At 36.8% G+C, this 24,743-nt stretch overlaps 1 protein-coding gene across 1 annotated transcript in view; it reads right to left on the minus strand.

Moving 5' to 3' along the window:
* The window catches only part of SCAF4 (SR-related CTD associated factor 4), a 35,365-nt gene extending 10,954 nt beyond the window's left edge, over positions 1–24,411 (minus strand). The window contains exons 1-17 of the mRNA XM_054393317.1: positions 24,391–24,411; positions 23,745–23,828; positions 23,126–23,170; positions 22,112–22,273; positions 20,425–20,560; positions 17,342–17,481; positions 16,629–16,805; positions 16,166–16,266; positions 15,597–15,644; positions 14,342–14,450; positions 13,885–14,052; positions 12,365–12,450; positions 10,810–11,000; positions 9,171–9,271; positions 8,058–8,171; positions 7,236–7,392; positions 5,548–5,702 (exon numbers count right to left, since the gene is read on the minus strand). Of these exons, the coding sequence (XP_054249292.1) occupies positions 5,548–5,702; positions 7,236–7,392; positions 8,058–8,171; positions 9,171–9,271; positions 10,810–11,000; positions 12,365–12,450; positions 13,885–14,052; positions 14,342–14,450; positions 15,597–15,644; positions 16,166–16,266; positions 16,629–16,805; positions 17,342–17,481; positions 20,425–20,560; positions 22,112–22,273; positions 23,126–23,170; positions 23,745–23,828; positions 24,391–24,411 (1,995 nt within the window). The remainder of the gene's footprint in view (positions 1–5,547; positions 5,703–7,235; positions 7,393–8,057; positions 8,172–9,170; positions 9,272–10,809; positions 11,001–12,364; positions 12,451–13,884; positions 14,053–14,341; positions 14,451–15,596; positions 15,645–16,165; positions 16,267–16,628; positions 16,806–17,341; positions 17,482–20,424; positions 20,561–22,111; positions 22,274–23,125; positions 23,171–23,744; positions 23,829–24,390) is intronic.
* Positions 24,412–24,743: the final 332 nt, after the last annotated feature.

The raw sequence follows: 24,743 nt of genomic DNA on the forward strand, positions 1-24,743 counted from the left end.
AGAAAAACAATTATTCTCTGTGGTAAATCAGTATTAATTTATGCTGATTTATCTAAATACACCCTTTACGCAGTAGCTGGAATTAATTTCACCATCCAGCATGAGGCACTGAAACGCACACAAGTTTAGAGCAATTAAAAACTGTTTCTTTTTTTTCGTTTTCACTACCTGAGTTTGTAGATTGTATTACAGTGACTATTGTTTTCTTGCCTTTTTTGTTTGCTTGTATGTTGGGTTTTAATTCTTATTTACATCAGGCTTTGAATGAAAACTTATTTAAATTAAGCTGGTCCTTAGCCTCATATTTATGAGCTTACTACAAAAACTTCATTAAATGTGTGGGAGTCAAAATGAAAAGTTTAATCAGAATACATTCTACATTTAAAATTGATTTATTGAAGCAAAGAAGAGCTGTGTACTCAAGTGATCACAACTAACTCACGTCCATGACTTTTACATTTCAGAAATACTATACCATTTCATAACTAATTTTTTGTTTCTAGAGTAAAGGAAAAAAGCCTTTACTACGCTATTCTCAAAACTGAAACAACTGGCATTAAACCAAAGTCAGAAAAACATTCTCCTTAAAGTTGGAGAAGACATTAAAGCTGCCAAGCATCTAACATCACTTCAAAGCTCTTTACTAATGGCTAGTGAGATAAGGCACATAAAAACTCATACTATTTGCATTTTAAAATCAATTAATTACAACAGAATTTAATTCATTACACTTGAATTTAGACCAACACTTTTCATTATGAGTTTTAAATAGATTATTTTTTGGTTTCTAATAATCTGCTGATTAGGCCCTGGTTAAACTTAAGCTAACTAAGCAGAATGTGAGAAACTAATGGATGTGGCACAAGAAACTGCCAGACATGACAGGTATCAGTGTGAGAAGGTGACAAAAGTTACAGAAGGCACCATGGGGGACAGCTGGATTCTGCAGGTGATTAGGGAGGTGTTAGGTGAACAACAGCCAAACTTCAGACAGGACTAGAAACGAGCACTGTGGATCTTCTGGGGATTAGGGACCTTGCAAAGCCAGTAATGCACAGGTAAGTGTATCTAGGAGTACCGTTTAAGGCCAAGACTACCTGGATGAACATTAACTTTGAGTAGCCCTAGAGGTGCTTCTCTTAAGTGTAGTTAAAGCTTTAGAAAAAGTACTCCAAAACCGCAGTAACCTAATGGTCTTGGTAGGGTTTTTTTGTTTTACGGGTCACTCATTCAAAAACAGCAGCTAGACATACTGACAGATCTGTGATCACAGGAATGTTCTGTGAAGCAAGCACTCACGTACGGAGTATGTATGCAGCAGAAGGAACTGAGAAGGGCTATGGAGAAGGCAAAAGGGTTTTTAAAAAAAAAAATAGTGAAAACTTGCTAAGTAGTGTCAGTCCTTAAGCAGTTAAAAGCTGAGAAAACTGTGCAGGAAGCATGTATATGCAAGGTCTTGAGAAGTTATAATGAACAGTGAACTATTATGATGGAACCAGGATACAAGTAACCTCAAAGGAAGCTCATTTAGAATGGTATTAGAGGATATTCATTGCCTAATTATTCAAGCTCAACTGCTGTACTTTTTTTTTCTAAAAAGTTAACCCTCTAATACGTAATTGTAACATGTTAAAACCCTTTCCTTTAAGCAGAAAGAAACAAGGAAGGCCATAAAAATCTGTGTATAAATGTCACAGCATCTCATTTAAAATACAATTTGAAGTGTGAAGTTTCTCTGTTAAAGAGATGGAACCAATGGCTAATAAACATTGCCAGATAAACACAGAGGACTGGTGAACAGTTTCAGAATAACAGCTAATGAACTGGATAAAACAAAGTAACAAAAATGCTACAGGACACACCCTTTATTAATAGGGAGACAAATAATGGGAAAACCTGGTATTTTACTAGTAACATTGGAAATTGGAATAACTAACCTCTCAGTAACTGTAATGCAAACTGCCAGGTGCATCTCAATGAACATGTCTTGAGGTCTGGCCTCTGTCCAGGTACAACTATTTCTTATTGCACACCTCAGACTGAGACTTGAAGGAGAATCACTGGCCCTGTGAACTAAAGGAGCACAGTTTACCTATGGTGCTCCAAGAAAAGTAAATAGGTATTTAAGTGCACCTGGAGTCTCCAGCAGGAGACTGGAAAGCAGGAGTCTGCCAGTTTCCATAAGAAGGGGATGGGATGGGTATCAGACCGGTGCACCACTCCCACATCTATTTATAGGGAGGAGCAGCACATACAATTGAAAAATACATCAGGAAATTCGAGAGGCATACGCTCAACTGGAACCTTGGTTTTCTGGCTGAAAACTCATTCAATGAAGAAAAGGAACATTGGGTTGGATGGGGGAACTTACGGAAAGGGTGGCCACAGCAAACCCCTTGGACTTCAATGTATAACCCTGGCAAAGCCTGAGCCATGGTTCACTGTAAAAGAATGGCAGTTTTGGTAGAGTAACACCAAGTGCCCAAAACTTTGTCAATGAACGCACAACACAAGTGGTATCACAAGTGCCATTAACTGAAACTGACTCTCAATAACCAAGTAATAGACTGAAGTTGATCTTTGACACTGTAATATAACTTAAACACAGACCTACCCTCAGAGAGGACCACAGAGGTGGATTACTCAGACCTGCAGGAGTAGGACGAGATTCATCAGCTCAGAGATCTGAAGCTATAGGCAAGAAAAGGGCTCACTCCAGCAGCACGACACAACAGAGGTACTTCACCTATCTCACCAACAACCCCAAACCCTGTGGCTGAGGAGATGCTGTGTGCACCATTGAAGCCAAAGAATCAGACTTACCTACACAGACTACCACTCCTACAAGGATGTTAATAAGTGCTTTACTACACAGAGGTTGCATACATGGGCCAAGGTGATACTGGCAGTAACGGGAGCTCAGTCCACAGTTAGTTACAGGTAACTAACTCACAGGTAATGTCCAGCAGAGCAGGACTCCATCCCTACGTGTCCAGCCCATGCAGGAGGGTAGCACAGAAGGCCCATTCAGGCTCTATTGCAGAAAGCAATGATGCAGCTCCTTCCCATCATACCTTTAAGTGTGGGACTTTAGGACTGTGGGTAGATCACAAAGTGTCTGAATAGGTCCTGGCCTGAAGCTAAGCTTCATGATAAAGGACACTAAGGACATGAAAAGCTACTGGGCACAACATGAGAAACTGCCAGTCGAGAGAGCAATGTGAGAAGCTGACAAGTTAGATAGTGGCATAAGGGATGGCTGGATTTTGCAGGTGGTTAACAGCACGCTTCATGATCAACAGCCAAACTTCACAGATAACCAGAAAGGCAGGCTGGGAATCTTATGGGCAAAAGGACCTTCCTTGTGAGGTCAACAGTGTGTAAGCCCCATATTCCAGGAATACCATACAAGTACTACTTAGGTAATAGCATAATAAACAGCAAATCTTGATAGGGAATGTTACCTAGGGGCCCGCATGGAAAAAATCAAGGGAGAGTTGTTAACTTGGAGTGGAGGAGAAGGCACAACAAAGCAGAAGGTCAAAAAGTGAGAAAGCAGAGAGTAATGGGAATCATGCAGTCAAATCTGTCTGAGGTCATCTGTCAGGCAGCCCTATGCCTGTTCACTGCAGTCTGAATCAGGACAAAGCCTGTTCTGACGTATCATACACATCCCATCTGCTTCTCCAGTCAAAGGGACCAGAGTGGGAAGGTCAAGAGGACAGACTGACAAAACTGATGCCACTGTACTGATGCACATTCCAGCTGCTGATGCTGTCCAATCTATCCCTCACTCCTAACAACCTCTCTACCTCTTACAGTCACAAACACTGAAGCCAAATACAAACAAAAGCAGTTCTGCTAGTATCAGAGGACAAAAAACCCCACATCAGCTAATTAAAATGCAGTGGTACCTCACAAAGTGAAACAGAAGAAAGTGGAATATAATGAGCTTTTTCCCTCAGGTATTAGGTCATATTTGCAAATTACAGAACATGTTACTTTCACTACTAACACCACTACATCATCAGAGCTGAAATTAATTTATTAAGTTTTAAGAAGTATTCACAAATTAAACAATTTAAAGTTTATGGCCAGGGAAGACAACTGAATTGGTGAAGTAAGATAACATTAAGAAGTTCGTGGCAAAACCAAAGATGAAGACTAAACACAATTCTCTGATCCTAGCCTGAATCTGTCACAAGTTTCTTTGACATAGTAAAAAACTGAAGCTGATGAGGCAGAGACAAGCAATCACCACACTCAATATATCCTGTAACTGCTTGTTATTTTCCTTTACACTTCCTTTTTCAGTATGGGTTTACAGAAAATAAACAAAAGCACTACTATTTAACACAGCTAATGACTACTAAAACTCTGAATTTTGAAATATGACTTATGTGTTCATTTACTAATAATAACTGAGAGCATTCAAGGAATTCTGTGCCAGAACAACATAAAATTCAATATACTGTATTCTCACATAATTGGCTAAATTATGTATGTTTTCAAATAATTTGACTTCTTGATCTTTTCTGAGTGTCTGCCATGCTGTAGCCTAGAAATCATATTTTCACAAGATGTAAAGTGGTTTTATTCATGCTTTCTCACACTTGGGAGAAACTATGCTACTACTTTAACAGTGACAAGAAATAAATGATTATTCTAAGAATAGTAATGCATCTGTCAGTAAGTTGAGCTAAAAGAAATACAGATTATAAAACACTGGAGGGAGTAATCATTATTACATGATAATTAAACTAATGGTAAATGTTCAAAGTGGGGTTTTGACTGAAGAACCATTACAACAGAAAACGTTCACATTCAATTCCCACAGGACACACAGAGTATCAACAAACATGGAAACAATGTCCATATTTTAAAAAGTCTATAGCTAACAGTGAGGAAAATTAATTGGGAAAACAGGAAAAATATGCCATCATGAAACTAAAAGTATGTCATTCAGCCCATTAATAAAAAGAGGTCTGAGAGAACAGATACTACAAGCACAGTCCTAATAAATAAAGATTTGGCAGGCACACATACACTCTGTCTACAGCAGCAGCAGAGCAGCAACAAGGTTTTGGAGCAAATCCTTCATCACTCTCAGTAACCACAGCTCCCAGGGCTGTTCTTGTACATATAAACTTTATCGCTTTTCTGTGAAATCAAACCAGACACTCTGCTCTGGCTAGGCACAAAATATGATCTGACCCCTAACAGGTTTGGGGCTTTTTTTCCACATCTTTCACTGCCACTCTGTCTTAGAAGAAAAGGAGTATTATTCTGAAGCTATATTGCTGTTTTAGATGAATAATGGATTTTAGGATTTATGGCACGGAACACTTTATCCTCATAAATTGGAAGCACAGCTGTCTGCTAACAAGAGCGTTTTTAACCAAGGACAATATTAACAAACACACACACAAAATCAACTAGTTACTATTCATTGTATTTCTTCCCTGTCTTTAACTTTCACTGTCATAGTGAATTATTATTTAAAATAAGTTTTTTAGATATCCAGAGCAAATGGGAAGCAACTCTCACCTGTGGAGGAGGTACTGTTATTGGTGCAGGCATGGGAACAGGAATTGGAACAGGTAAAGCTTTAGGTATAGGTGACACTGGCTCATTATGTGTAGCTTCTGAACCTCCGTTTTGAGCTACTTCATTTTCAGACTTCTTGGGAATCCCCTTCCACTCTACATAAAAAAAAAAACAAAACAAAACCAAAGACCCCTCAAACCAAACAGCTTAGTAAGAAGTTGACAGGCATTTAAGTACTAGCACGGAAAACTACCACGCTTTTGTGATGTTTACAAAAATGACATAATTGAAAATATTCAGGTAACGAGAAGCACAGAGATAAGATGCATTTAAATATATTTCTGACAATAAGAATTCCGAATTATTTTAAACACACCACAGCAAATCACTGGAAGATAGCAAGTAATTTTATTTTTTCCTTTAGTCATTTCACAATTCTTTGCACTGACAGCATTTAGATGTGCCCAGGACTCTGAAACACATTATCTGTAACAAAAACAGCAAGGCTATTTTGGGACAAGCTTTCAACAGATTCATTCTGTTGCTCTCAAGCAAGCAGGCAGCAGCTTTTTCACTAATTTAAGAAGTAATTTCTGAAAAAAACCCAGCATTTTTCCAGTTTTGAACAAGGAAAAGGAGAATACAACAGTAAAGAGTTGTAGGAAAATGGAGACATTATACACAGCTTCAACTCTTTTTGCAGAAGAAATGTGGCTTGTATTGTTTGTCAGAACATTGTGGGGAAAACAACTAAGCAGAAAAATGGGATCAATGAAGAGGCATTATGGGAAGGAACAGTATTGAGAAGACTGGAATGTTTACTATTTGTTAAACTTTTATTTAAAATACACACTGCATTTATCATGAAGAGATCATTTAGACTAACTACCATCTAATCAGGGAAAACTGGAAAGAATGGCAAAATCCTGAAATGTTGTTTTAGTAACTAGACAGCCCACTACACAACGGCTAAAACCAACACAGCAGTCTAGAGTACCAACTCAAAGGACTTAATGCGGGTTCAGTTTTTAAGTACTGCATCCATTTAATATTCCCTTTTCAATTTCACCAGCCAGCACACTTAGTGACTCCATACTGGTTCAGAGTCTGCAATTGCTTTGAAGATGCTGCTGCTATTTTCTGTGTTATTTTCTCAATACAGCCATAGATGCCTGATATTTTCACTGATTACATACAACATAACAAGCAACCTATTAGGTGCCTATTAATATAAGGCTTGCTAAAGGAACTGAAAGTCCAGTGTGAAAACTATAGGCACTTCAGAAATCACAAAGTTGCTGTCACCTCTGGTGCTACACAGTCAAGTCCAAAGGCAGGTTCCCTTGCCAGAGGATGTCTCACACAAACCGTGGGGGAGGACACCAAGCTGGCTCTGGGACTAAGTACAGCACTCTTGAACGGTGCACTACAGTGAAAGGCAAACAGCAGCACAGCTGAGAGTTCCTCTGGTATTCACTTGCATTTTTAGCTCCCTTAACACAGCTGCACAACTCCTGATGAGCAACTGTTAGGCTGTCATTAACTGCTTTACAAACTCTCCAATGTAGGGGTTATTTGTGCTGCACTTCTTAGCCATTTTAAGGATTTCATACGCATCTCACACCAACTTCAGAACATCAGCACAAAGGACATTTTATAAAAAGCATTTGAATGTAGAATTACTTTACCTGGACTAAGAGTTTCATTGTCCAACATTCCTCCTTCACAGAAGCTTTCAAGATCTTCAGGTTTCACTTTGTCCCACGGTATGTACGTAACACCTAATTCTACATCCCAATACTGTTTGTAATCTGGCTTTATTCCTTTATTCAAAGCCCATGCAATCTTGGGGGAAAAAATACATGTAGTCAGTAAGATGTTTCCATTTTAATGGATTTAATATGTAGTTTTCACAGAATAGCATTACCATTTGCAGCTAAAAAGCAAAAATAATGCTCTAACTGATACAGCATGGAAAATAGGTTAGTTACACAATTCTGAAATAAGAGGGTTTTTTAAAGCAGACTTAGTTCTTATTTCTTTGCTTGACTCTTGAACACAATTTGTAAAAACGTATAAAGGCAGTTTCTTCAAATGTTCCCCATTTGAACACAAAGGTAATTCTATTTCCGTTCAAAAGGCAGTGTCACATTCTAACACGAAGTGCTACAAAAGGAACTATTTATTAGTACTCTTTATAGGATTATCATATATAATTACATTCAGTTATAAGACAAACAACCAGCAACAAGAAAAATGTAGTTACAGTCCACTGTAATAACTAAAAGAATGTAGTTTTTGTTGGTTTAAATGGACAGTTACTGGCAGTCTTTCAAGGTTCACCAGTCACAGAACAAAATTACTGAAGCAAGTGGTCCATTCACAGAAATTTACAGAATGCTGTATCAGAATACATAAAAGCCTGAAATACCCCAAAGTATGTAACAGGTGAAAAAGGATTACAGTAATTACAGTAACTTTAGAGCAGCTTAATATTTTCCAAGAAGTACCTTTATAGATTTCTGATTGACTTTGAAGTTTCCTCGGCTCAGTTTTTGCAGGGCACGATAAGCATCTTGTCTGTGAACCATTACAATATAGGCACATCCTCTAGGCGGTATCATCTGTTTAAGGATAAAAGATGGGTTTGTTAGCACATTAACAAAATAGTGCTCAATTACAGTAAACTGGAACATCAGCAGGTGTTTAAAAAAGGATTATGGATTTAAGAAAGAAAATGTTAGCTTAGGAGGTGGATAACCAGCCTAATGTTCTGGAAATACAAATTTCTAGCAAATTAAAAACAACTTCTGTGGAAAGTGCTAAACTCTGCTCTATGTGAAAATATGGATGGCTGTTGCATATTTAATCCTTTAAAATTGTTAACCAGGAGCTTTCATATAAATGCTGTGGTGTGGCAATTAGTTAGTTTGTTAGAAGAAACAAGACATTCTAATACCCCGCTTCATTCTCTCTACCACAAGCTGCCAGATGCACCTCCACATACATTTATATCTCCAGTTTTGTAATTATTTTTACTGCATAAAAAAATACAAAACAAACAAACAAAACAAAAAACCCAAACCAAACATAAAAATATCTTTAAATACTGTAAGGACCTGGGCAACCAAGTCTAGTTGAGAGATGTCCCTGCCCATGGTAGGGGGTTTGGAAGTCACTTTCAGCCTAAGCCACTCTATGATTCTCTGTGTTTATGAGTTAAAATGACAGAATACAAACAAGTAAAAACCAAGAAAAAAAACAGCTGGCTGTCCAGAGTTCTACAGTCAAACAAAATGGAGCAGACAAGTACCCATCGCTTCAACAGCCCTTTTTCGATGACTTCTCCTCAGAAAAAGTATGTTTTATGAAAATGGGATCATCTTCTCTATTACCTGAAGAGCAATTTTAAATTGCAAGAAACTAAAGCAACTGTCGTCTCAGTTTTCTACAAAGCAAACCAACTGTTTTACTTTACATGTTAAAAAACACAACCATATAGGAAACGAGAGCTCTTGACTCTTTTATATGTATCCAAAGTCAAGCTGTCTCTAAAAAGCCTGAAAAGCCTTTTTGTAACCAAAGTATATGAAAATAGCTTACACCACACCATTTATACTTACATTTATTGATTCAATTGGGCCAAACTCCTCCAAAAGACTTCCAACATCCTGTTGAGTTGTCCTTTTGTCAAGCTGTCCTACCCAAAGCGTAGTACTACACACTATGAAGAGTTATAGACAGATTGTAAGAGCACTTGAAAATACACATTTCACAAGACAGAATGCTAAAACAGTAATTTTAAACTAATCAGTTATTCAAAATTGACAACAAAACCAACTAACATTAAAATATATATTCTAATCTGACAAGATGGTAACTACATTGTTTATGGCGATACACCCACTACTATCAAGACTTTCCACCAGACTGTGGAGCAACTACAAAGAGCAACAAACTTTTTAACTTCTTAAGTAACCTATTCAATGCCATTTCTTTCTACAGTCAAGTGCAAAATTATTGATACAAGCTTATTCTTTCAGGAAAGAGCAAACACACTCAGTTCCCTTCATGCTTTAATGTAATAAAACAGTAAATGAGATCAAAGTATCACATTTGCTGAAGACTACTATGGCAGCATTTACAACTCATCTTTGTTTTCCCTACTAAGCAATATAAAACTTCAAACCTAAAAAGCATTATGTGACAGAATCTGGGAGAGACACTGGCAAAAATACATCTTAACATCACTGCCAGTGAGCTTTTAATCAACAGCTACAAAGTCTTTGCATCCTTTTAAACAAATAACATTGTCATTTAAAAGGTTTTGCCTAGTTAAAACTCTGATTTTTGTCCATCTTATATAAAAAAGAATGCTCTTATTTTACTTCATGACTCCAGAGAATGTTCTGCACTCCCCAGGAATACTCAGAAAACAACTACTAAATTTTATCTATAAACACAGCCAAAGCCAGGATTATTTCAGAAATGTGAATGTTAGCTTGTGTGTTTTCCAGGCCAAAACTTCCCTCCAGGTTTGAGAGACACTCAACACTGAATCACTAGAAAAATCATAATGATGCACTCAACTTCTTGTTGTTCACTCTGTTTTACCTTTTATGTCTTGAAGGAAGGAAAAGAAAAACATGGTGTTTCAACTGTTTCTTTACTCATTTTACAATCAAAATGTTTCTGACTTGGAGACATTCTAAAAATGCCAAATTGTCCACTGTGAGTAAAGGCAGTGCAGGGAATGGATGGTGAACTTAATTCTTACCAGATTTACAACAGTTCAAAAAATGAATCAGTAGAGTTTCATTTTTGCTCTTTTTGGACCAGCCTTGGAGCCCACATTTAAATAACATTAAACCCAAGAAAAAGGAACCAAAAAACGTTAAAATATCACATTTCAATTTAAGAGTTGTCCTCTGTGATATTCTGAGCAGATGTCACATTCTGAAGGTAAGTGGACTATTCAACATTAAAGCTTTCTTTAAAAAAAGTCCAATGGATACAAGAAGTGTATTTCTTTCGCATTTTGAGTTTTTCTAAAATACCTCTCTGTCTTCTTAGTATTCCAGCACACACAAGCCTAGTATCTAATACAATACCTTAAATTTCACAGAACTGGAAAATGACATTAAATACCGGGCACAGACAAAAAGTATCCATATGTTAATCGGGAAGATCTTGTGCATCTGATAAACAGTATTACAAGAATTTGCGAGTTACATCAACAAGAAAGGGAAAGAGCAAACTTACCACTAACAGTTTCTGACTTGATCTGAGGAAGGCCTTTTGATCTGCGCTCTCTCTCCCTCTCACGTTCACGTCTTTCTTGTGACCGAGACTTAGGAGAGTGTCGGCGTCTATCCCTGGACCGAGATCGAGATCGACGATGACGTGACCTTCGAGATCGGGAGCCGGATCTTGAACGTCTCCTTTTAGGTGACCTAGTTTAAACCAACAAACCTTTATGATCAATCCTTCTGACTCAGACATTGAAAGGCAGACAACTATTTCAGATACTTATTTAAATGATCATCACGAGTTCAGTCAATAGCACACAAAAAAATAAAATCCAAGTTCATTAACATGCATTTAGAACTAGAATTATTACCGAAGCTTATTAATTCACTCCAGATGAAGTTGATTATTTTTCAATTTACCTTCCATGAATTGTATATTGAATTTGATTTTTAAAACTATGTCCACATTAACATAGAAAAGAATTACATCTGATTCAATGAGAAAAATGTTTATTGCTTTTACAAAAGAATAGCTAAAAAAGAAACTAAAACGTCCTGCAAGTGAAATTGCGTTTTACATCACGTTCAAGTTCTAAACCACTTAAGGTCCAGAAGACAAAGAAAACCTTCAAAGAAGTCATGTAATGCTTGGCAAAGACAAAGACTCCCAAGTAACCAGATAGCTTTGTTTTAACGCTGGAGCCAGATTTTTTACAGACAAAGTCCTATAGTACATCAGATCACAGATTTCTTCCTAAGTGTCCTTAGAGCACAGACACATCATATTCTGCTTCCCTAAATTTATTCAGTTTTGGTGGACATGGAAGCTACTTGCTACCAGTAAAAGAGAACTGTATAGATACCCAATTCTCCGTAGAAGGTAGGTGACTTTCAAGAGGTTTGCAAGTCTTAGTTTGAAAGTCACTAATCTTTCTCATTATCACTGCACTGAAGCACATTCAACTTTTAGCTACATTTATACACAACTGCCCTCAGAGATAAGAGATCATATGGGTCTCTTTTTATCTTTCTTCCACAAAGAGAACTCAAATAAAGCCCTTGACAGCTTTGACTTTACCAAGAAAGTCACTAGTGTTGTTCATATGAAGAAGATAAGCAAACAGTAATTTATTGTAATTAATCCTTTCGTTAAACTGAAATGGACTTTTTTTTTTTTTGCTAAATGTGTCTTTTGGAATTTAGTCACAGAATCCAAATTGTACAGCACAGATGAGCACTTACAAGAAACAACCTCAAAGGAATGATGGGCAGGGCACAAAACACAGGTAACATGTCTATGTCCTAAGACAGCAAAAACAAGCACCACCAATAGTTCAAGAACTTAGCTCACCTCTCAGTTAGAAGTTACTACCCCCACAGTAGATTGGCCACACACACCAGATTCTCTGAGCTCCAGATTATCAGCATACTCTCCTCAGTAATCATGCAGAATTAGTAAAGCATTTTCAGGTCTTTAGTTCTTTAAGTAACACTAAAGTTCCTTACATTAAAACTCAATACTTGACATAATACCTACCCCCTCACTGTAAGAACTTTCATTAATTTACCTTGATGCAGACCTGGATCTTGACTTTCTGCTGTCAGAAACATGTCGTTTTCCCTCTTGAATAGGTGGCTGTTCCACTTCCATATCCTAAAATATTAAGTTGACTGATGTTACAGGTGAGTAGCACAGGCATTTTATTTCGTTGCATACCTAGACTACATTACATAACACTAAAATGGTATCCGCTATTCACATATGTAAAACCAAAATCAAAATTCTCCTCAGAAGCTTCACCATTACTTCGTAGTCACTAATAAGGAGGTAGTTCACTATTACATGAACTTAACCACTGCAAAAATATCATAAAAATAATTTACACAAAATCCTCTTTTGCAATTTGCAAATGACCAGTTTTCCCTATCTTAGTCAATCTCAGGACCACATATATCCCCATGGAGTAATTATATTCCTCATAGTCAGTGCATCTTGCTCTGTCATCAAAATCACAGGCAAAAGAACGAAGGTCTACTATAAAATTTTTCTCCAACATGTTACAGAAAACTAGTTTAAGCCATATATATAAGCCAATTAATGCAATAAATTTGAAGAATAAGGCAGTAAGTGATCAAAACCACACAAAATGCAAGAATCTGCTTTAAAAAAAAACAGCAATTAAGTTCAACACAACTCTCCCGTCCCACTACAAATCATAGAATTAACCATAGAATGTACTGGATTGGTAGGGACCTTTAAAGGTCTTCTATGGCTTCCCACTCTAGAACACACTGTGTGTACTGCACAAAACTTAAATAGTCTCCATAATGCAACCCTGGCAGCGAACACCCAAACAAGCTTTCTCTCACATTTCACCAGAATTCAAAACTAAAAATATAACTAGAAAGATACTCTTGAGAATTGCCCCTTTCTTCCAAGTGGAAAGCAAGAACTTAGTTCTAGAATCTATGACATCACAGGTCACCACACAAAGACAGCTTGATATAACCCCTATTTCTCTTTTTAGGATTTCCTTTCCTTGGAACAAAAGAGGAAAATGTATTCAAGTGTTTGTTTGTTCCCATAAAATACAGCCTCATAAACAGACTTGCTCTTTGATTTCTTCTTAGTAGCAGCCATTTACTGAACCAATAGTGTCTTCCAAAATCTGAGGAACAATTGTGTTTTACATACACTTGGCTTATTTTTCTATAACTTTTACAGACTTCTAAGTTCATTTCCACTATATTAGCTATTTACGACTTCTCCAGATAGATTCTCTCCAGCGTGCGATTAATGCATTGATAGAATTCCATGCAAAATATTCCTGAAGCATGATGGGGACAGGTGAGGGAGGATGAGTTAAAGTAAAAAGGGTAAAATGCAAGCCAATGTCTTTCAAACAAGGAGGCATGAAGTGTATATATATGCTGGTTTTGCTAGACTTCTGAAATACCAAACTCATCATGTAGCATTGCAGCTATCCAACTTTCTCATGCATGAGCTACCCTCCCAGTCATCTCTGTCCACAGTTATTATGAAATTTCCTCTCCTGAACAAACTATGCTTACTGCAACAGGTCCTCACCTGCTGATGTGGTTTTTGCATGTGTGATTCACTCTGTACTGGAAAAGGAGACTGAAAAGTTTGCTGCACAGGTGCTGTTGGTGGAATCACAGGCTGAGCCATAGGGGGAAACTGTGGGGTAGGCAGGAGACCAAAACCTGGCATTTGCCCATTAGGAGGGAGTGGAACCTTTGGGGAAGAAAAAAAACAAAAAACTTTCAGTTAAGAAAAAAAAAAAAATATTAGCTTTCCCCAGGTAAAAATTGTACTTCTGCTCCAAAGTCACAAAGATCAGAGGCCCAAAAAAGATGAAGTAGGTCAAGTGTTTTAAAAATATGTTTCCTGAGAAAGCTGGAGGGCTAAGCCTTATTCACTCTTCACTAATAGGAATACCACTTACTTGTGCACCAAAAACAACAACAAAAGATAGAAAATATAAGTAACACAACACAGGGACAAGGGAAAACCCTGAAGTTACCTGGTGGCGCATTGGATCCTGTTGTATTCCCATCATGCGCTGCTGAAAGGGATCCATATTTGGGATTTGAGGAAATACTGGCTGCTGTACACCTTCTCCTGGAAATCCACTAAAACAAATAATATTTTGGTAAGGTAAGTCAGTATATATACACATAGATTTTCTGCCTTTACTTTACAAATTTCTATGTATATTTACACATTCCTGCTTCAAATTTAGATAGAAAGTTATCTTTATCATGGTCCTGTTTCTCCTCTCAAAAGTTGAAATATAAAAAGAGAAAGAATACCTTCCTTATCTTTTCTCCACTGTGAGAGATTACCTTTTAAAGAAACACTACATAAAGTTTTAACCCTCTCTTCCTCCTGTATTTTTATGATCTTGCTAAAGACCTCAGTCTATGGAAATTTTTCATAAAGGTTTTCTGGCTTAGGACAATTTTCTTCCTTTCCAGCTCCTTCTTTTGGGAATAAAAGAAGCAAGCCTTTTCCTCAAGACAAATAAACTGGCCATATTTTCCCACAAAAAATGCTTTAGTTTGGGAGGAACGTAGGCCAGAAGAGAAAGCGATATATCACACAAGGATTATAGTAATGCCATTCACTTCCTGATTCAACACGCAGAATGGACAGTGCTCAGACAGTTAAGGAGGTCTGTGCAGCTAATGCGACCTGTTTACAAGATGCAGTTTGTGCAAGAACCTGAACAGGACTTTAGGAAGGTAAAATAATTTCATGGTGAGGTGAAATGGAGTTTTGTAGTATTTTAAAACACAGGTTCCATGCAATTCTTACATGTTTCTGGACAGAGCAGTTTTTCATACAGAGCATTACTGATTTTGTGCACCCAAAATGAGACTATTGGAATCTAATCCTCCAAGGCATCTTACACAACTATATGGTAATAAGGACAGAGGTTTTGAAGTGCTGCAAACAGAATATAAACATGCTGAAAAGCTTATTCCAATGATCTCTATGGGGCATACACAAGCAGTGCTTATGTTTGACCTACCTCACCTTTCTGTACTCTAGAGTTCCATTTGTATTACGGGGAAAATACTACCAATTTACTTAAAAGACATTCTAATTAACTAATGTTTGTGGAACACTGAAGTCCTCTAGCCAACAAATACAGTAAGAAAGCTAATGACAGAGTTAGTGAGTTTGTTTCTGAGAGCAGGGTTTGGATGGCATATACAGCAAGTAAGACATAGGGCCACATACTGAAGCAGGGAAAAAAAAAAATATTGACTAACCCAGGTATTGAGCACCATCCAGCCTGTGCACTGAATGAGAGAGAGGTCCTGTGGAAAAAACTAGTATGTGATCATGTAATTTAAGACTTTATCATAATGCATATCAAAAGGGAAATAGGAGTCTGTGTTAGTTTGCATGGGTATTTAATGTTTGAGAATGTACAGCTGCAAAGCCATTTTTAGGGGTTTTTTTAGTAGCTAAAACTACCAAGTTAAAATGTTTAAGAACAGCACCCTTTCCCCAGCCAGCAAAACAATCCAGCTGATTACTAACAATGCCCTGATACACTTGGTTGTGCAATAAAAACATGGAATTCATCTTGAACCAAAATTGAGTTTTTCTCTACAAAACACATTCCTCAATCAATGATGCAACATGCCAAACCTACACGAGATGACTTGAAGTAAAAAGACTAAAAATCCAACCCACCAGAAGCTGTTAACACCATTCTAACTTTGAACTATAACAGTTAAGCAGAGAACTAACTTGAAATTTTGTTCACCTTTCTAAAGTAAAGATTTTTTTTTAGAACAAAGATTTGTTCATTGAATTATGACACAAAACTTACAAAGCTGGCTGAGTAACTGAAGGAGACGGAGCTGAATCTTCTTTCTTTGAATCTTCCACTGCTTCTGGTTCATCATCGTAGTCAAACCGATCTAGCAGCTTCTGTAAGAAATTAGATTGAGCCAACCATTTTTTCTGTATCTTACATAATTGGCAGCCAAAATATCCTTATTACTGAAGCCTTTCTATATACCAAACAGCTCAGGATTGAAGACAAGGATTGAATCAGGAAAAAAAAAATAGTAAACCCTGTATTCTAATACAGAATCAGAAACTGTCCAAAACTAGTTTACTCAGCTTTAGAAAATGCAAAGGCTACAAAACCAGCAAAGCTGACCTACAAACTGGAAGAGAAGAATCAAAATTTGAAGCATTTTTCTTCTAACAAACGAAGGATGCTGCAGCACCCATCAGTCTTCTGCTGAACTTGACATGTTAAACACAAAGAACAAATGAAGACTTACTTTGTCAAACGATGTTTTTTGCTCAGGTGCTGGGAAAGTAGCTTTTTGTTCTGGTGGTTGTGCTGCTGTAGTTTTCAATTGAGCAGTAATAGCTTGAACCTGAGCCATCACAGTGTTATCTATGACTGGTGACTGGGGTTTTTGAGGCTGTTGAAAAGTCTGAAGAATTTGCTGAAGCTTTAAAAACATATATAGTATTAGGTATATATCCTTATATAAACACATAGTATTGAAACAGTTGTAGGATACAAATGTTACATCAAACCGGACTATAGCACAGGATAACCACCACCAAAAACCTGACTGAAATATCAAAGAACTTGCAGCAAAACCAAGTCACTTTTTAAATACTTCAGTGGCAAAATTCAGCATATCCCAAGATTTCAGTATTTGGGCCTGTCACCACTGCAAACAGTTAAGTGGACTGAACAACAGAACTCAACATTTTGCTTGACGTATTCTGCCTGTGCTTCAAACTTTGTAACTACATTCAGAACAAATTACTTAGGAATACATAACTGATTTTTTTCCTCAAACACCACTAATTGCTGGATAGAAGCAGATCACAAATCACCCAAAGACTGCCTTTAACTCTTACAGGTTTTCTACTGAAATGTTAAGGAGGCTTTTTTTTTTTTTTTTTTTTTTTTGCTTCTCCCCCTGATTCAACATAAAACCTGAAGTTATAAGGGAACCAGGTAAAAAGAGGGTACCTGTTGTCCTTGCGTTGTTTGAAACAACTGAGCTACAGCTGCAAAGGCATCAGAACTGGGCAACTGTGGCACAGTAGGTACTGAGTTAGCAGTAACTTGAGCAGGCTCCGAAGGAACTTTTACTGGAGGGGGTGGCGAACCTGAGAGTTTCAGAGGAATTGAGAAAGAGCTACATTACTCCAAAATGTTCATCTTACTCTTCAGTGCATGTCTACCTCCTCAAAACAAGCATCAACCTACTACACTCTGATTAACCCAATAAGTCTTATTTAAACTAACCCAATCACATATGATATTAATTTTCCCTTTATCTGCTCCATTTACTGCTCACATCTGCACAATATATACATTAAGAAAGAGCACAAAGATAAATGGCCTATCTGAGAGCTAGTCCAGCATGTTAATTTAGATCACAACTCTCTATTTATAATTGCACAATTTTAGATAAGAGAAGTGTTAAACGCCAAGTATCAATCAATCTACTTCAAATATTAGTTCTGGTTACAAAGTTCTGGACTCATTCTTTCAGATGCATATTTCAGATTAACCATCTAATGTTTAAAAGCAACTGAGTTTCTCTTAATCACAGAAACATTCAGGTTGAAAAAGACCCTCAGGATCACTAAGTCCAACAGATAACCTACTCTACAAAGTTCACCCAAACCATACTCCCAAGCATCACATCTAAATGACCTTTACACACATCCAACGTTGGTGACTCAACCACCTCCCTGGGCAGCACATTCCAATGTCTGATCATGCTTTCTGTGAAATATTTTTTCCTAATGTCCAGTCTTTAGACATTTTTGCTAGATTTTTTTCTAAAATGTCTGGTAATAAAGGATATTTAAAATACTTCATCAACAGCTCTCATAAACAATTCTTTCTTTGTTAACATCTTATCACCTTAACATCCTTGTTCACATGCCACTTTGCACATTCACATGCCAAACCTGCATCTGATAGATAAATCTTCCTACCACAAAAATGATGTCTGTTGTTCTTTCAGGGAAAGACTCCTATTTCCACTGAGCTTTAGTAAAATGGAGAGCACAGCTTTGTCTACATGTACATATTTTAATGGACTACCAAAAAAACGAAATTTAAAAAATAAATCCATTAATAGAACCTTTTTTTATTTTTTTTTTAGTTTGAGACACTAAACAAATGTTTGCCTCATAATGCCAATTGCTTTAAAGGTATTCATCTGCCTGAAGTTTAAATAACTGCACTGTTGACATGGAGAAAGCAAAGACAAACATACTATTTTCCTGAAAGTCAGATGCTACATAAAAATACTGCGAAAAGATATATGATTATTTTCAAATATAAATTAACTCCCAGATTATTTCCTGTACACATTCACATTTCCTCGCTCAAGGGAAAAAATTTGCATTTCTCTGTTTTTTTTTTTCTTTTTTGGCTAAGCAGACTCTGTAGCATTATAAGCGAAACAGATTCTACTTCACATAATGCATTAATATATTTATTATTATTCATTAGCATATTTATTTCAGAGATAAATTATCCCCTCTGGTGCATTCGAATAATTTCACTGAAATCAGTAATTCTGTACATGAAAATCTATGCAGAAGGTATCCAACCTGTTAGCTACTAGTGACAAGACAAAGATGGAATAAATAGTGCTACTTATCTGTCATACCAGAATGAAATGGTATAGCCACGAATCTGCTCAAATGCTAAGACATTCTCTCCCTCTGCCCTGCCATGTTTATAAAGCATGTCAGTAGAATATGCTTTCCTTAACACCACTGAAAATTATTTCACTTATGCTACTGTGCATCATTATTTTGTTGTATGCCACCACACCCACCCACTCCATTTAATTTTTTTACCAATCCTACTCCAACATACTTGAGTGCTATAAATAAGGAGGTTACCAAAGCTAAGTCTAAAATACAGAGTGCAAACTCCAAAAGAAGGCCCTCTCAAGAAAGAGAATTGTGGTATGCATATTCCCATCCGTAATTTGGTAACCTCATTACCAGCTTTTTTATGTGGCATAAAATCGGTCAGTGAAAATACTGTGGGCAGGATGTCATTATTTTAGTCTTTAGGTCAGCAGTTTTCAACCAGTAGCCCATGTAAAAGCCTACTGCCAGGCATAAATTTACTGTTCAAAACGTGCATTTTGAACACCAGTTAAAATGTTTCAGAGCTGCTGAAAGAGACTGACAGCTGCTGCTTTCAGATACGAAGCTGACTCAAAGAAAATATGTAGCTCTTAGTATGAAAGATCACACTTATCCAGAATTTAATGTTAAAAAATTGAGAATTATAAAATTGAGAATAGAAAAATATTTCACACCAAAATAAAAAACTAGTCAAGATTGAGTGTACATATGCATACATATGATGTCATTTCAGACGTTTTCCAAACCAGTGTTCGCATTCTGGTAATTGCTGAAGTACAGTGCCAGTATCTATTTAGAATGAGTTCAGCTGCTACACACAATTGTGACGATGAAGTTAAGTTCATAGAATCATAAAATCATACAATCATTAAAATTGGAAAAAGCTTCTAAGACCTAGCACAACCATCAACCCAACACTGCCATGTCCACATGTTTTTTGAACACCTCCAGGGAATGGTGACTCCACCACTTTTCTGGGCAGCCTATTTCAATGCCTGACCACTCTTTCAGTAAAGAAATTTCCTCTAATACTGAATCTAAACCTCCCCTACTGCAACTTGAAGCCACTTCCTCTTGTCCTATCCCTAGTTACTCAGCAGAAGAGACCAACCCCCACCTCACTACAATCTCCTTTCAGGTAGTTGTCTCCCCTCAGCCTACTCTTCTCCAGACTAAACAATGCCAGTTCACTCGGCCACTCCTTTTAAGACTTGCTCTCTAGACCCTTCACCAGCTTCACTGCCCTTCTCTGGACATGCTCCAGAAACTCAGTCTTTCTTGTAGGGAGGGGCCCAAAACCGAACACAGTATTTGAGCTGCAATATGCTTTTAGCAAATTTATTAATGTTGAAACTAGTAGTAGCACTTTAAAGCAAACAAACTATTATCACTCACCCTTTTAAAAGAAGCTATAATGTTAAGTCGTACCTTCATTATTAGTAGCATTCTCTGTCACTGGTGCAGTGGCACTAGTTCCTGCTGCCATATCCAAAAGAGGCTGAATTATTTCAATTTTAAATACTCCGTTTTTCTGCCAAAGGTTCAGGACACGGACTATTTTACTCTGTTAAAACAAGGTAAATATCAACACTAAATACAGCTTTCCTAGTTCACAAACTCAGTATTTATCTTCCATACGTTGAGGAATAAGGTTTGAACAGTGTAGGACTCCAACATAATTTAGCATACATATTTGAACGACATCCTATGCTGTCACATAGGTCAGAAAGACCTTTTACATGGCAAAGATAAAAACTGATGACTTATTTTACTATCCACTTTTATAAAAAGCAACTTGCGCTACTTTCCTAAAACTGTTCTGGCCATTCAGAAAATCCAGATTTGATAGACAATAGAGGAAGTCACATCAACCCCAACATTTATTCACAGATGGTCATAAAGGTGTGAAACGTACATCAAATGTGAAAAGACAGAGAAAATAAAAAGGAGCTGGAAAACTCTTAATGAAGAAAGGGGCAGTGAAAATGCTAGAAGAAAACTTTTAAGTTAGAAGACTGCTTGCTTGAATGTTTTTCTAACCCAATGAATTCTACATTGACACCAGAAAACCCATCTCCCTGATGATTCAAAAGATCAGCAAAGCAAGTGGAAAACATTCTAACTGATTACTATAGAAAGATTAAATCAGAACCTCTGGTTGTCAGCTGTTATTTTAAGCTCACTTCTTTTTTTAACATTAAGAACAATGAAGCTTTCAGGAACAAGCTGGAAATCAGTCTTTCCTTCTTTAGCCTAGTATTGAACAATAATATCCAAACAGACGTGCTTTTTTCTGTTGGAAAATGATGCAAGTCAGAATACCTGGTAATACAGACATACCTCTCCTTTCTGCATACTTAATTCACCTGACTTGCATACCCATACATTTTAAGTATTTTTTATTTCTACTGTTGCTGGCTAAGAATGAACTGCTTCTGTTCCCCACCAGCTTTCTTGTAGGCCCCCTTGACATACTGGAAGGCCACAATAAGGTCTCCTTGGAGCCTTCTCTTCTCAAGACTGAATAGCCCCAACTCTCTCAAGTCTGTCCTCATAGGAGGTGCTCCAGACCTCTAATCATCCTCATCGTCCTTCTCTGGACATGCTCCAGCATGTCCAGATCATTCCTGTAATAAGGGCTCCAGAACTGGATGCAGTACTCCAGGGGGAAATTCAAGTGTGGAATTTTTAAAGACTGAAAGAATCAGTATGGTGATTTTTTTTTTTTTTTAGTATGTGGGAGAAGAAACTTCACTGCCTACAATACCACAGCTTCTTCTGTAACACTTTATTTTTGTAAAATGTAAAATTTTTCTACGTTCCACTGTAAGTTTTCCTGAAGGAGCATCAAGAAAAAAAAGGTTTAGCATAGTCACACTGCTGAAGTGTTTGCATAGGCAAAATAAAAGTGATTAAGTTAGGCAAAGTAAATATTTTTCACTAGAGCTTTCATTTAGCTATCACCTTGTACAATCTTTCTCAGCATATTTTACCACTTAATATAACATTCATTACCATGGACATGGAGAATCACCAACTCAGCTTTCACTTAAGTGGAAACACCAAGTAGCCCTGTTAGCAAGTCACAATAACACCTGAAAAATTATAGTTGTACCTTGTCTTCGGATGGACAGAGATACAAATACTGGAATGTAGCAGTAATATTCTTTGAGAATCTTGGCCCAAAAACATCTTTGTCCGTTCCAAACTGGTGACGAGACTGACGAACAATAGAGTCAATAACATACAATCCAGGGACTTTATATTCCGGTTTGCACTAAAAACAAAAATAATTTTTTATTATGTAATGATGCTAACAAGGTAGCATATATTCCCTTACATCTTTACAAGAAACCCATACTTGGTGGATTTGGGTAGAAAAAAACGTTAATTTGTTTTATGTAGAATATTATTCGTGCTTTAGTTTTCTTTACAGCAATGGGAAAGAGAGAAAAATGTGTTTTCACATTTGGGACAGAGTAAATATACCTGGTTAGCTTGAAGAAGCCTTTACCCTCTCAATCACTGCTTGTGAAGTACCTTTAGATTCACAATTTATAATCTCAACAACAGGTCCACTACATTACAGTACTGGCTGTGACAACTCTGCCATTGAGCTATGTTACACTCAATGGACTGAACTACATCCAATCAACTCTGTTCTCCAGAATTTAATGCCAAGTCCTTCTCTTTGGAGGTCTCTGAAGGACTCTGAATGAAAAAGAGTATTTTTCCTGTTTACTCACAGTCTGGTTTTAGCAAGTATTATGTTCTAGTCTGTTGTTCTACATGTCTAGGCAAGCATGGAAATTATTTTCCCGAAATATGAATTATCTTAGCTAGTGAAAATTAATTTGAAGTTCATTTCCTCCAGCTTCCTCCCCAGATGCTAGGTAAAGAAGAAAGGAGGAAACTGACAATTTTTTTCTCCACTTCTTAATGCACTATTGAAAATTCAAATTAGAAGATTACATACAAAGAGATACTAAAATATATAAAATCCTAACAAAACAGAATTTTCTTTCTCAGTCCCTGAATAACACAAGGCTTTTTGGTTATTTACTAGCATTATTAATAACATCTAGTAACAGATGCAGACAGTATCAGTAGATTCTTTTTTAACTTTTACCTTTTTGATAAACTTCTCTACAATCTGGACAACATGCTTGTAGAGCTGGAAAATAAATTTGTAAATTAATGTTATCATCTACTCCACAGTGGCACATCATTTTACAAGTATTTTAACTCTTTGTGCTTACTACCATTTAGGAAAGACTACAAAACAGTACACTCACATTCTAAAAGAATGTTACTGAGCTACTTAAGCCATCCTTTCTGTCAGAAGCGTGTCAGTATATACACAAAAGACATACTGCTACTACAATTATTAGTGAGAGCTTTCTGGATTTACTTTCTAAAGTAATTATTGCTTTAAAGCAAGACCACTATGTGCTAGTTGCATCCTGCAACACTGAAAATTCTATTACATTGAAATCATAACACCCTAGTGAGTTTAGTATTAAAAAGCAATTAATCAAAAAAATCCAGCTGGCAGTGTACTACTAACTAGTCTAAAACCAGGAGATAATATTCACCACCCACTTGTTTCTAGATAACATTCTTAACACCAACTAGAATAAAACATCCATGAAGCCAATACCAGGAAATCCAGAGATGAATTTACTTAGAAGTAAAATAACAAAGCATTGCTACTTCTACAGTTTTGTGTTTGGTCTCCTGTACTTTACCTTAATAGCTTTAATGGCAGCTTTTGTGATGAGAATCATTTTTGCTCGGGAAATAGGAGGCTTCATCTCCATCAATGAAAAGAGCTAAGCAGAGAAAACAAATATTTAAAATATATTCTGAAGTTTAAGCAGCTAACAAAAAAGACATTTCAGACAATTGACTAATTACTGACATTCCATGCTAGGTATCCTCACAATGCTGGCTGGCCCTGAAAACAGACTATGGAGCAGATCTTTCTAGGCAATGTTTAAAGTTGGCTAGCTTGTGAACTAACCCATATTCACTGATTTACCAGATTCTGATAAGGCTGCTCTTAAAGTTCCATTTGTGTCTAACAATCACTATCTGTTATCTTATAGTACAGACACTGCTAATTTATGGTATGGGAACGTGCTAATTTATAAAACCAATACAAACCAGAAATAACTGCAGCTTCATTTACATTAGTCTTGAATGTCTGCTTACCAAAGAGAAATACTGAGGATGGCGTTACAGATAGTCAGACTAACATAATCCTGTAATCTTAAAATAACACACACAAAAGTATGGCAACTTTCATCTATCGAGCTGATCAAATCAATACTAATTTTTCAAATTATCCTGTTATACACAGTCATTGCAAATGCCTTTAATGGAGATACTTACCATTTCACTTGCTACGACCATGCCATATTATTACTAAAACAAATTGCACCAACTATTTTGGAGAATCCTCTGCATTATTCTCCATATGAACACCACCCAGTGGAAAATTTAATTCTTTATATGGGATGGTTTGAGGCATTCTGTGAACCCAAATTACAGAATAATTCTTATCTTATTCCTATAAACATAGTCCAGGCACATTATTTCAAAGAGCTGTAATCAGACATTAAGAAGAATGCTATTCTGTTAAGACCATTAAGCACAAAAAGGGATTCTGAAGTACTAGATTTAAACATTTTTTTCTTTCCAAGTCTGAATTCACAGAACACATACTCTAGTTCAGCTCTTCAAAT

Source organism: Indicator indicator, chromosome 1, assembly GCF_027791375.1.
Source record: "Indicator indicator isolate 239-I01 chromosome 1, UM_Iind_1.1, whole genome shotgun sequence".
Lineage (NCBI taxonomy): Eukaryota > Metazoa > Chordata > Aves > Piciformes > Indicatoridae > Indicator > Indicator indicator.